The 11,272-nt window shown below is 36.8% G+C and overlaps 1 protein-coding gene across 9 annotated transcripts in view; it reads left to right on the top strand.

The window, feature by feature from the left end:
- The first annotated feature begins 3,840 nt into the window (after positions 1 to 3,840).
- The window catches only part of Cip4 (formin-binding protein 1-like Cip4), a 209,692-nt gene continuing 202,260 nt past the window's right edge, over positions 3,841 to 11,272 (top strand). For 3 of the 9 annotated variants that reach the window (XM_065233926.1, XM_065233918.1, XM_065233917.1), the window contains exon 1: positions 3,843 to 4,765. In XM_065233926.1, coding sequence (XP_065089998.1) covers positions 4,742 to 4,765 — 24 coding nt within the window. In that variant the 5' untranslated portion in view covers positions 3,843 to 4,741. Of the gene's footprint in view, positions 4,766 to 11,272 lie in introns of all 9 variants that reach the window. The other 6 variants (XM_065233919.1, XM_065233922.1, XM_065233921.1 and 3 more) reach the window with 4 other exon arrangements.

Below are 11,272 nucleotides of genomic sequence, written 5' to 3'. Positions count from 1 at the left end.
AATTTCCTTCGATGAGTGAGAAAACAGCACCACGTCAACGCGAGCGAGAACGAGGGCTGCCAGATCATTGCACACAAAACCAACTTGAATTAATTCAAAGCAAAAATACTAGCGAACCTGGCGGTGAGGGGCGGAAGGTGGACTAAAATTCTATTACAGAGAACCACATTATTTTAATTAATTTCTTCGGAGAAAGTCGTCTGTCACTTCGTTTGTGTTAAAAGCTTGAAGAGCGAGTTCGTTGCACGTTCAAATAAATAGCATCATTTTATTCATAATATAACCTACATCTACTACATCTACTACAGATGTGTTTCTATTCTTGAAAAAATTTCGTTAAAGAAATTGTTAACGTTTGGTTGTTCCGCTTATTTCATTTGTTGCTTAAGAATTGATAAGGAGAAGGCCTAAAGGCCGGCGCACAATAGATACGTTTTCGGGTTTTTTGACAGATAATGCATGGGTTAACTGTCAAAAAACCTGAAAACGTATCTATTGTGCGCCGGCCTTAAGGATAAAAACCGATACGTTTAGCTTATTGCGAAGAACTCATCTGTTGAATCAAACCCAAACCCGGCTTGTGCGGTCTTTGCTTGAAAAATTATCAAAAATTTACCAGGAGTTTTTCAAATATTTACATGAGCATTGCACTTCGTAACTGACGGAACGGCCGCTGGAACATTCTTCTTCACGTTTTAGTAATGACCCTTCCAATCATTGGCAGTGGTTGGGTTAGCCCAATTCCAGACGGCAGACAATCAACCGACCATCACAACCATCCACATCACCATCATCCTTCACATCCCTAATAAAAATTGTATGGTTAATTTGCTTAACGGCGTGTTCTGGGTATCATCCAAACCATTTGTGGAATAGTTCAATGATTTGGGTTATCGTTCGTTTATGGTTATTTTTTATTAGGGAAGAACTATTCGAAGCAATTCGGAGTTGAAAATAAAGAAAAGAAAAAATCCATTTCGACTTTGAATCTCGTACGTCGGTAACATCACTACGGCTTTTATCTCCGAAAATGGACTGGATGGTGGCCACAGACCACGGTTGTATCATTTGTATCGTGTTGGGATCACCCGTTATGTTTTGTTCCGTATAATTGGCGTTGATGGCACCGTCGAAAAATATTTTCTTCTTGCAAATATTGACAGTTTCTAATGAGAATTTTCGGTGCAGTGAAAGGATAGTACAAAGTCCATCATGTATCTTGCACAGTCTGACGTTTGCTAATTGGATACACCTACATACCTACACATACCTAAAAGTCGGTAAAGAATACCTAAATATCGGTAGAAATTACCGATAATCGAAGAAAGTGCACATACCTAAATTATCGGTAATCATGGATTACCAATAATTAACGTTAAATATTACCTAATTTATAGTAAAAATAGCCTATTTAAAGTAAAAAGTAACAATTTTTATCGGTAAAAAATACCGATAACTTTTTACCGATAATTTTAGGTAATCGTAGCTAAGAGTGTAGGATGAAGGAGCTACAGAGTCACCGTCATCGCCAATAAACAATTCTCGCGTCACTTTTCAAATAGACCAATGTAACATATCCACCATTTTGAGAAAATCGAAGTTGAAGTTCGACAGATTTATTAATTTAATTGTTTAAAAACAATACGTTTTGCAATACTAATTTTAATGCAGTCAGTGTATAATAACGTTGAAAATTCAGAAGAAACTATAAAATCACAAGTTTACTTTGAATGTCATGCTACAACATAGAAAAAGCCAAATAGGACGTTTTGACAAGTCAAGTTGTACATCGGAAATGTTACATTGGACGATTTTTCTCAATGACATAATCAATGAGTCTTACATTGGACGTTCTGTCTACATGATACTAGATTCCCTTTCACAGATTTCAGAGTATAGTACCTAACTTTAGATTGGCCCCGCCTTTGGAAAATGAGCACCAATCATGTTAGGCAGTCCGAATGACCGAAGTAACAATCATGTACCCATCATTTCAAACTCTACATTGGAAAATTTTGATCAATGATTATCTTAAATAAATGAAAGTAAATTTGGATGGATGTTTTTGTATCACATACAATGATAGAAGAGCAATAATTTGTATCGCTTAACTCGATTTGTTTACATTTATTACTTAGGACCTTTTGAAAAGTGACGTGAGAATTACGATCGCAGCGGGATCTGTCATTTTCAGCGTTGTGGAAATCATGGTTGCCAGTAAACATTGTATGTTGCACTTGACGTTTTGATAGCATGTTCGACACAGAAACACCCCAAAACACCCAAAAATGCACAAAAAAACACAATCAGCACAGTTACAACATAACGGTGGTGTAGTGGTAAGCGTGATTACCTCTCACCCCAGCAGGCCTGGGTTCAATACCAGTCGGCGCCGCCGGGATGTTCTGAGGCATAACATCTCTGATCACGCCTTCCTTCGGAAAGGAAGTAAAGCCGTTGGTCCCCGGTTCATGAGTTGATGGGTCGATAGGTAGGGTCCAGGTGTGGGAACTGCCTTCCTGGCACGTCGGTAGCATTGGTGCTCAGCACGGAAAACAAGATCGACGGAAAAAACAAACCAAAGGAAAAAAAAAATAGTTACAACACAAACGAAGTGACAAACGGAGCAGCTCGAAAACTTTGGTGACTAACCTGCTATTGCAATTTTTCAGTGTACCACATGGCAACACCACTACTACTGGATTGTAACACATGGCAACACTTCTACTGGATTGAACTAGCATTTTCACCAAATGTACTAGAAAAACTGAAATGCATAAAAAAATTACAAAATGATACACTCTTTGCACACTGTCAAAGAATTATTGTACACAAAATCAACTTTGTGCAAAATCAAAACAAAAATACTATCCCATCTGGTGGATGATGGCACAAGCTTCTAAGAAAATTCTATTACAGCGAACCACATTATTTAAATTGATTTCTTCGCCAGTTAGTCGTCTGTCACTTCGTTTGTGCTATTATACCCGGTTCACATTACAGCATATATCACGTAATATAGACTGTCTTGCTATGAGCACTCGTACATAGGATTTCCAGTGAAAACTAGATGTACACGTGTTCATTGCAAGACAGTGTATATCACGTGATATACGCTGTAATGTGGACGGGGTATTAGCATAGAGGTAACTCTAATACCGCGTTCACATTACAGCCTATATCATGTAATATAGGCTGTCTTGCAATGAGCACTCATACATAGGATTTCCAGTGAAAACTAGATGTATGAGTGGTCATTGCAAGACAGCGTATATCACGTGATATACGCTGTAATGTGAACGGGGTATAAGACCATAAAGTCCCGAAGAAACGTGCACAACTTTTTGGCTCAGCTCTGGTACTCTCTTCGGACCCAAGCTAATCGATGCACCCCTCGAAACATAAGAAAATCCACGAACCCCTCATTTTATCTGTCAAACTTTCATAGCGAATCAAAACAAACATAGCGTAATACTAGACTTTTGACTTAATCGTTAATCGTTTGCTTGGGACCAATAGGCTAGTCAAGTAGTGAGCCAATTTAAAATCGTTAGTTTCGTATTGATTGTTGGTATTAGCTAGCTGCATGAAAATGGGTATTTTTGTACCCAATAATGGGTATCCGCCATACATCGTGCAGTGCTCAGCAGAATGCTAACAGGGCTACTACCGATTATTTCGCTTCGCCAAGTTTTTTTTTTCGCCCGTTCACTTCGGATTTCGCCACTGCTGGCTCTTCATCGGTTTTGCAAAGCGAGAGTGCGAAGGCGAAGGCGAAGCGGCGACCGCTAGCGTTTTTTCGTTTTCTTCTTCAGTCTGAGTCAGGATTCTGGTGTGGCATGTAGTGCGTACGCATCGTTTCGCGTGGATTTTTTTCGTTTGGCCGTTTTCCCTGCCTAGCTGTTTTTCTGAAAATAAAAATTTGATGGCGATTGAATAGAAACCACCTTGGATATTAAGTACGGGCTCAAGTGCGGCGTGTCCTCTTCGTAGGCAAAACTAGTGTGGTGTCCGCGCGAATTCGTGGGCGGCGGTTTGTTGTGTGCGGGAAGAGTAAAAAAAAAGAGTCCCCCTCATTCAGGATGAAGGCAAAGTGCAAAATTCGCATCTACTAGAAAACAAAATTGGATCAAGCCAAAATAGTGAGCTGAGGAGGCAGACTTCCATTTGAATCTACTACGGTGGTGAGAAAGAGTGAGCTTTGAAAACACGGTGGAGTGAAAGAAGGAGCGGCGGCGGGTCGTCACCAGCAGCAGCAGCAGTGTGGAGTTCTCTTGTGTGCGGCGGAGTGTTTTGTTTCTTGACGAAGGGTACCCCGCACAAGGAGGGGGAACTTCGGGGCGTTTCTCCTCTGTGTTGATAGTGGATTGTGTATGATTTGAAAAATTTAGTGAAAGGAAATTCCTTCTCGATTTTATTCCTGTGTATGGTTGATACTTTGTTTTTGGAGTAAAATAGCATGAATTTGTGATTTTCAATCAATGAAAGATTATTGAATGAAATTTTCTTTACGTGGAATACTAGTGCAATTTTTATATTTCAACAAGAAAGTTCTGCAAAAGTGCGTGTGATCTTTTAAACTAGCAAAAGTTTTATTTTTAATTCAAAGTTGCAATCGCAAACAATTGCAATATTTGAGCAAATCAAGTGAAGAGAGAAGTTCGAACGAATATTGTGTCAACGTCGACGGCTGTTTGTTTTTCTTCTGGCAGGAACCGACAGAATCAGCACAACATCCAAAATGGGCTGGGGAATCGAACTTTGGGTAAGTCATTAGTGCTTTATTGTTATTATTTTTATAAACTACATCGAGATAAACACCACGGGGAAAAAATCTAGTCCAATTTGCATCGTCAAATTCGAATCAAACTTTCGAATGATCGCTTAAATTTTTTAATGAGCTCAATGACAGCAATATCTCGGGAAAAGTATGGACAGTGTGGTGGCATGGCAAGTGTACGGCGAAAGAAGAGAGCGAAAAATAAAATAAAATCCAGTTCATTGCTAAATTAATTTGAGCCCATTTTGTGTCTGCCCCGTATGTTTCTCCCGGCTGCCAACACCTTCCCATTTTCGTGCCGCATTTTTTTTTTGTTTTCTTTTCCTCGAAGTCGACGAATACTGCTCGATAAACTGCTTCTTTTTCCCGGAATAAAGATTGTTCCCAGTTTAGTTTCTAGACTAAATCTTGGATCTCTACTAGAAACGTGTGGGGGCACATAATTTTATTTTTATCATAAAATGAAACTAATTACATTAGAAATAAAAGAATGCATTCTTGTGGAAATGCGTTTGATTTGCGTTTGAATGCGTCTCGCTTAAGTCTTAATCCAGGTTTAACTATATGGGAAGAAACCGGCCCTCAGTGTTTGAATAAATTTTTCGAAGGTCCTAAAAGTATTCAGAATGTTTCTCAAGTTCCAAAACCCTCCAAACATTTGAAATCTCTAAGAACTTCAACGACCTTGTCAGGAGTTTCCACTTGAGGTACATACACTCCTACGGAGCTTTTTGCGCACCTCCAAATCATTTTGAACCTTTCATAAGATCATGTGAAGCTATGAACTTGTCAGATCCTTTTTAAGCACACTTGTCCACTGAACCTTTATTTAGATCGCCAAACCTCTCAGATTTTTTCCAAGTTTTACGGATTTCCCTTTTCAAATATTTTCTTCAGAGAAATTTTCCTAAATTTTAACGATCAGTGAATGCCAGAAAACACGGAGAATTTTAGAGACTAACCTTCTAACTTAAGTATACTGCCTATAATCCCATATAGAAAAAATAGGCCTTGAGATAATGGCAGTCGAAGTTACGAAGTGTGATTCCCATGTAAATATTTGAAAAATCATAGTAAATTTATTAATATTTTTTCAAGTTAAAATCAGTTCCATTGAAGCTTGCATGTTATGTTATAGCGAAAAATATGGAAACTCGAAAGCAGAACTGTAATCCATGTAAACCTCTGGACGATTGAATTTAAGGATGGGACTGATATGCGATTGCTTTTCTTGATAGGACAAACTGACCTGTCTTGTAGTTTTATCACATAATATGACAGTAGATGCCAATTGATAGTGGATAGCGTTGTTTATGCCAAAATTGATGTAAATCCATATGGGACTGATATGCAATTATAGGCAGTATACTGGGTACCTTCAGTGGTGTGAAAGATCTTCCATAAAATTCAGAGAAGTGCAGGGAATTTCATTGTAGTCTAGCAGATCTCAGAGAAATTTGGGAGGACTTCAGATAAATTTAGGGTAGACATTCAAGGGGACCTAAGGCCGCTGTCATAGTGAGAGCGAAGATGCGCGCTTAGCATTATATACAAAAGAATTGCTATTATTGATATTATTCCTATTCCTTACATTCTATTTCACGCTTCGCGCACCTCTTCGCTCTCGCTATGGCAGCGGCCCAAGGAAATGTGAGGAGTATTTAAGAGAATTTCAAATAAATTTAAAGACAAAACCTCACCTTGTATATGACTTGAAAACTTTTTGAAAAAGCCGAGAAAATTCCAAGAAATATAGAGAATCTCACATATGTTCAAAAAAACTACAAAAAAATCAGTGGACCTCAGACAAGTTTTGGAAACATAAAATAAATACAGTGAAACTGAGAAAAGCTCACTGAATTTTATAGAAATTTTGGAGAATCACAAGTCAGTCGTACCACGTACCAGTTATGAAATTCAGGAGTAAGTCTGGGGACTCACAAATCGTTCAAAAATGACCAACAGAGCTTTCCCGTTTTTGACAGCACAACCTTAACTGCAATTAATTTCAAAAATGTTGTACGTTTTCATAGATTAATAACCATTTAGGGTGTCTAAAACATGATCGTTTGAACAGAAAGTAGAAAATACAAACATCACGTATTATCAAAAACATCAATCTCCTTGATGTTTCCTTACTTTTCTACAAAGGTTACCAAAATTCCACTCTCAGCCTCAGTTCGATTTACTTCTAAGTATAAATTACCAAGATCTTAAGAATTTGACACTAGATATATTTTTGTTTTCTTCTTCCTGCCTAACGCCTACTCTTAGTGCTCTTTCTTGCACACTAATTAATTGATAGATATATATGCCCTAAATTTTAAAGCATTTAAAATGTTATATTCATAAACAATTTTTAAAAAGTTTTAAAGTTACCGGATCATGTAAAATGTTCTCGATTCCGAATGTTTTTAATTTTTTAAACTTTAAAAAAACTAACTTAAACTTTTAAACGACTCAAAACCATGAAAATGGCACTTTCTCATTTTTTGTCAAAAGTTTTCAAGCATAATCTTAGAATTCTCCCAGATATAATTTTAAAATTTACCTCGGAATACTTTAAGACTCATCTCAAGAAAATTATTTAAATTTACTCTATAATTCGTTATCATTCATGTTTCTTTATAATTCCCTAAGCATATTGGTTAGATCCGCGTGTGTCTTCAATCTAACCCCCACTGGCTGGCAGTGGTATTATGGAAGAAGAAGTGGTAATTGAAAGCAGCTTTAGTCCGGGAGTCGAAAGGACAAAAGATCGCAAGGATAAAACATTGAATAATTGCAAAGACGAACAAAAAGTTGTAACGACAAAACTTCAACTGAACGAAATATAGATTGAAGATAGAATCTGAATAACCATTAGGGGTTTTAGATACAAAACATTATTCGGATGAAATTATTGTTCAAGTTCCTTGTCGTATATCATATCTAGTTGTATGTGAACCAGCATATGGTAAACCAAATTGCATAAGGATAAAACAAGTCAGTATGTGGCACGTAAAACGCCAGAAAGTAACTTTGGACCTTTTGTTAAGACCGTCCAAGAATTTTCGTTAAAAATCCCACTCGCAAAACGAATGCGCCAATACGAATCGCGTATGTGATATCGAACTCGTAGTGTATTCAGTGGACTGTGAGTATTTTGGACTGGTCAGCAAGAGGCACCACCTAACAATGCAGGACTGTTCCATTAAAAAATGGGAGATGCTCGAGGAGACGCTCTATAAATGACCTAGATGGAGCATTTATGCCAGGACCTTCAAGCCCACCTGGACCATCAGAGTCCCGCCATTCACCGTTATCTATAGAGCATCTCCGTCTTATCATTCGAGCAGGTATGCATTGTCAGGTGACGCCTCTCATGCGTACTCTTCAACGAGTCCCAGCGATTTTCCAACCAGTCTAAAACACCCAGCCTTAAATCACTAACAAGTTCTCGCCCTTAAGTCAATCACAAGTCCGATATCACCCAACTATCCATCGTCTCCAAATTATTCATCGTCGCAAACCAACGGTGCATCGTATTTTCCATCATCTTCATATTCGCATACCGAGTAGCAAAACCTACTTCCTTTATAAGTCCTTTCATTCAATCTATTTCCTATCAAGTCCGTCATATTCTCCAGCTTCTCATTGTTCACCAATCTGCAATAAGCAGACAAATTGGACAAATTTCATAGAAGTTATGGACAATTTAGATGAGCTTAACGAACTTCAAATAGCCCCAGTTGAGTTTTCTAAATTATACTAAACATCTCAAAACTGTTCTGCAAACATCATCATCATCATCATCAGAGAAGGTTTGTGAACTTCAGTTAAAAAAAGTCCTATGCGTTCTGAAGAAATCTGCCCTACTTCAGAGTGGTTTTAAAAACTTTCCAGTACTCTTACCAATTTGCTGAAAATTTCAGAACGGCTATGCTTACTGCGAGGCTTACTGTAGAGATTTTAACTATTTCATGTTATGTGAGATGTGAGGTGACTCGCTGTTCTGGTTAAGTAACACGTAACCTCAACCTCACAAATGATCTTTGAAGATCACTAGGTTAAACTTGAAGTTCGCAAAATTCGGAGAAGTTCTTAGAAATGTTTGACGTTCGAACAATTTCTCCGAAGTTCACAAAACAACTCTGAAGTGCGATGAACTTCTTTAGAGCTTGCAATACTTCCTTGAAGATCACATAAAAACTCCGAAGGAGCTTTAACGAGTTCCTATGCAATTTATGAATGATCTGATAACTTCAAAGAAAGTTCTCTCAACATTAAGCAAATTTCTCTGAACTTCAAGCGAAGGAATTCACTTTATTACAGGATTCATAATTACAGAAGAATTTGCTGCATAATTTTCTTCAGTTTCCCGTCTTATTGTTTTTAGAATTTAATCACTCAGCAATATTGCAAATTGATTTTTGTCGTTTCAATTTCAGCTGTAAAGTACTTGGTTGTTAAAAGAAAATATTGAAGATGCTAGACTTTGGAAACAAAAAATTGTAAAAGCGAAACTGAATTATTCTTTTGCAGGGTTTTAATTATTCGTTGTTCTCAATTCGCACGATATGCATTTCAGAATTAACTTGGAACTCTGCCCTGAATTATCTTGAAATTGTTCTGAAATAAGCCAGAAAACACCCCGCTTAATAATTACCAGTGAATTATTTTTTGAATTTCCTTGCAACCCTTTCTAATAATTTAATTGGAATCCTTCTTAAAATACGCCTTTTTAATAGAAACTAAACGATCGATTCAACGTCTGGTGGTAAATAGGAGAACGTTAAAAAGAGTGTTGTGAGCAGAAATGTTGGGCGTGAGACATAGGAAGTGGAACACTTTTTTACTTTTCCTGATAAATTGATTCATCTGAGATACTCCAAAACTTGATTTACAGTTGAAAAATTTAATTCTGTATCGTTTTTGCAAGGATCTTGCTAGTGTCCAAGAATATTTTTGGTGAGAAAAATGGAAACTTATAAAGGAGCCTTAGTGGTTATTATATTCTGGATTTCTTGTATGTGAATAGTTCAAGTGCAAATATGTTCAGATCTGTGAAAAATCGTAAAATATGTCAAATACTGATGGAAATTGGCAAGATGTTGAATGAAAAATGCTCTAATTTGCGTTGTGAAAAATCCTCATTCTGATGTTAACAAATGGTTTGGTTGACGTTTCCTCTCGAATTCGCTTGGTGCACTCTACATTGGTAGTGCATTAAAAAGGCCCTTTCTCTTGAGCCTGTCTGGAGATTTCGATTCCTTTGAAAATCTTTTAACTCTATTCAAAACAGCAGAAATCTTTCTAAATTTTATTTAGAAACCCTTGGGAGTATTTTAAAGAATTGTTTTCTTATTAACAGCAAATTTTTTGCAATCAATTTTGTTGGAGTTCTGTGATGAATCTTTCGCACTAGGGTTGACATTTTTGCCAGAACACTCTTAGAACTCTGTTTCTTGTTGAATTCTGATCATAATTCTCTTGGAATACTTCCTAAAATTCATCTGTCATTTTCCTCTCGATCCCCATACAATCAGAATCACGTGGGAATTTTCCTCAAAGTTTCGTTTTTCACAATTCCTTTTTAAATCTTCTAAAATTACCTAATAATTTAATTTAGAACATGCATTCTTCTCCACAGAAATCCCTCCAAATTCATCTAAAAATTGCTAAGGATTTCATGTCAGAATAATTCTGGTATTCTGCTCAGAACTTTTCATTCGAAAGATGTGTGGGAATCCTTCTCAATATTTGTTGGGAATCAACATTTTGAATTCTTTCAAATTTTACTACAAACTCCAGGGTTTGTCCACTAGATTCTATAGATTGTTCTGTAATATGTTTTAACCCTTAAAAAGTCCCTTCAAATATGTGATCTTGAATTTTTTTCAAAATCTCACATTTTAATTATTTTTCTCCAAATATTGCATCACGAAAGTTATTATTAATCACAGATTTTGAAAAAAAAAGTTCTAGTTTGAGACTCTACACAAATTTAAAAGCCCCACAATCTTGGGAATCTTCTTAAATCACATTTATCCCTTCAGTAAATTCCTTTCAGCACGTTCTTAAAAATGCGTTCAATTTTGTTTTTTTTTTTGTTGATGATTAACAACCGGGAATTTTTTAAGATTTTAACCGGGAAAAAACCGGGAATTTCAAAATGAAAATTCACTGGCCACCCTGTCAGTGGCGTTTCCTTAACCTACCTGTGCACCAATTCTCAAAACATAAGCAATTATCAAAACATTGCTTGCAATGGATAGATATCGAGTAAACTAGAAGATTAAGTGTATTTTTCAACCGATTCGAGTATGCATATGGCATTAAATCTGGTTTTTAAAGTTGGTGCACAGGTAAAAATGAGGTTACGGGACGCGACTGTTGAACTTCCAACAAAAAATTCACACATCTTCATTAAATTTCCCTAGCTCACAGAAATTTGTTAAAGTTCCCTGAAATTCCGACAAGTTTAGAGAACTTCCAACGAGAAGTTCAGAG

The sequence above is a fragment of the Ochlerotatus camptorhynchus genome, unplaced genomic scaffold (assembly GCF_037179485.1).
Source record: "Ochlerotatus camptorhynchus isolate MF236.1 unplaced genomic scaffold, CSIRO-AGI_Acam_v1.1 ptg000423l, whole genome shotgun sequence".
Classification (NCBI taxonomy): domain Eukaryota; kingdom Metazoa; phylum Arthropoda; class Insecta; order Diptera; family Culicidae; genus Ochlerotatus; species Ochlerotatus camptorhynchus.
The sequence above is the reverse complement of the archived record's forward strand: the minus strand, read 5'-3'. Positions and strand labels throughout refer to the sequence as shown.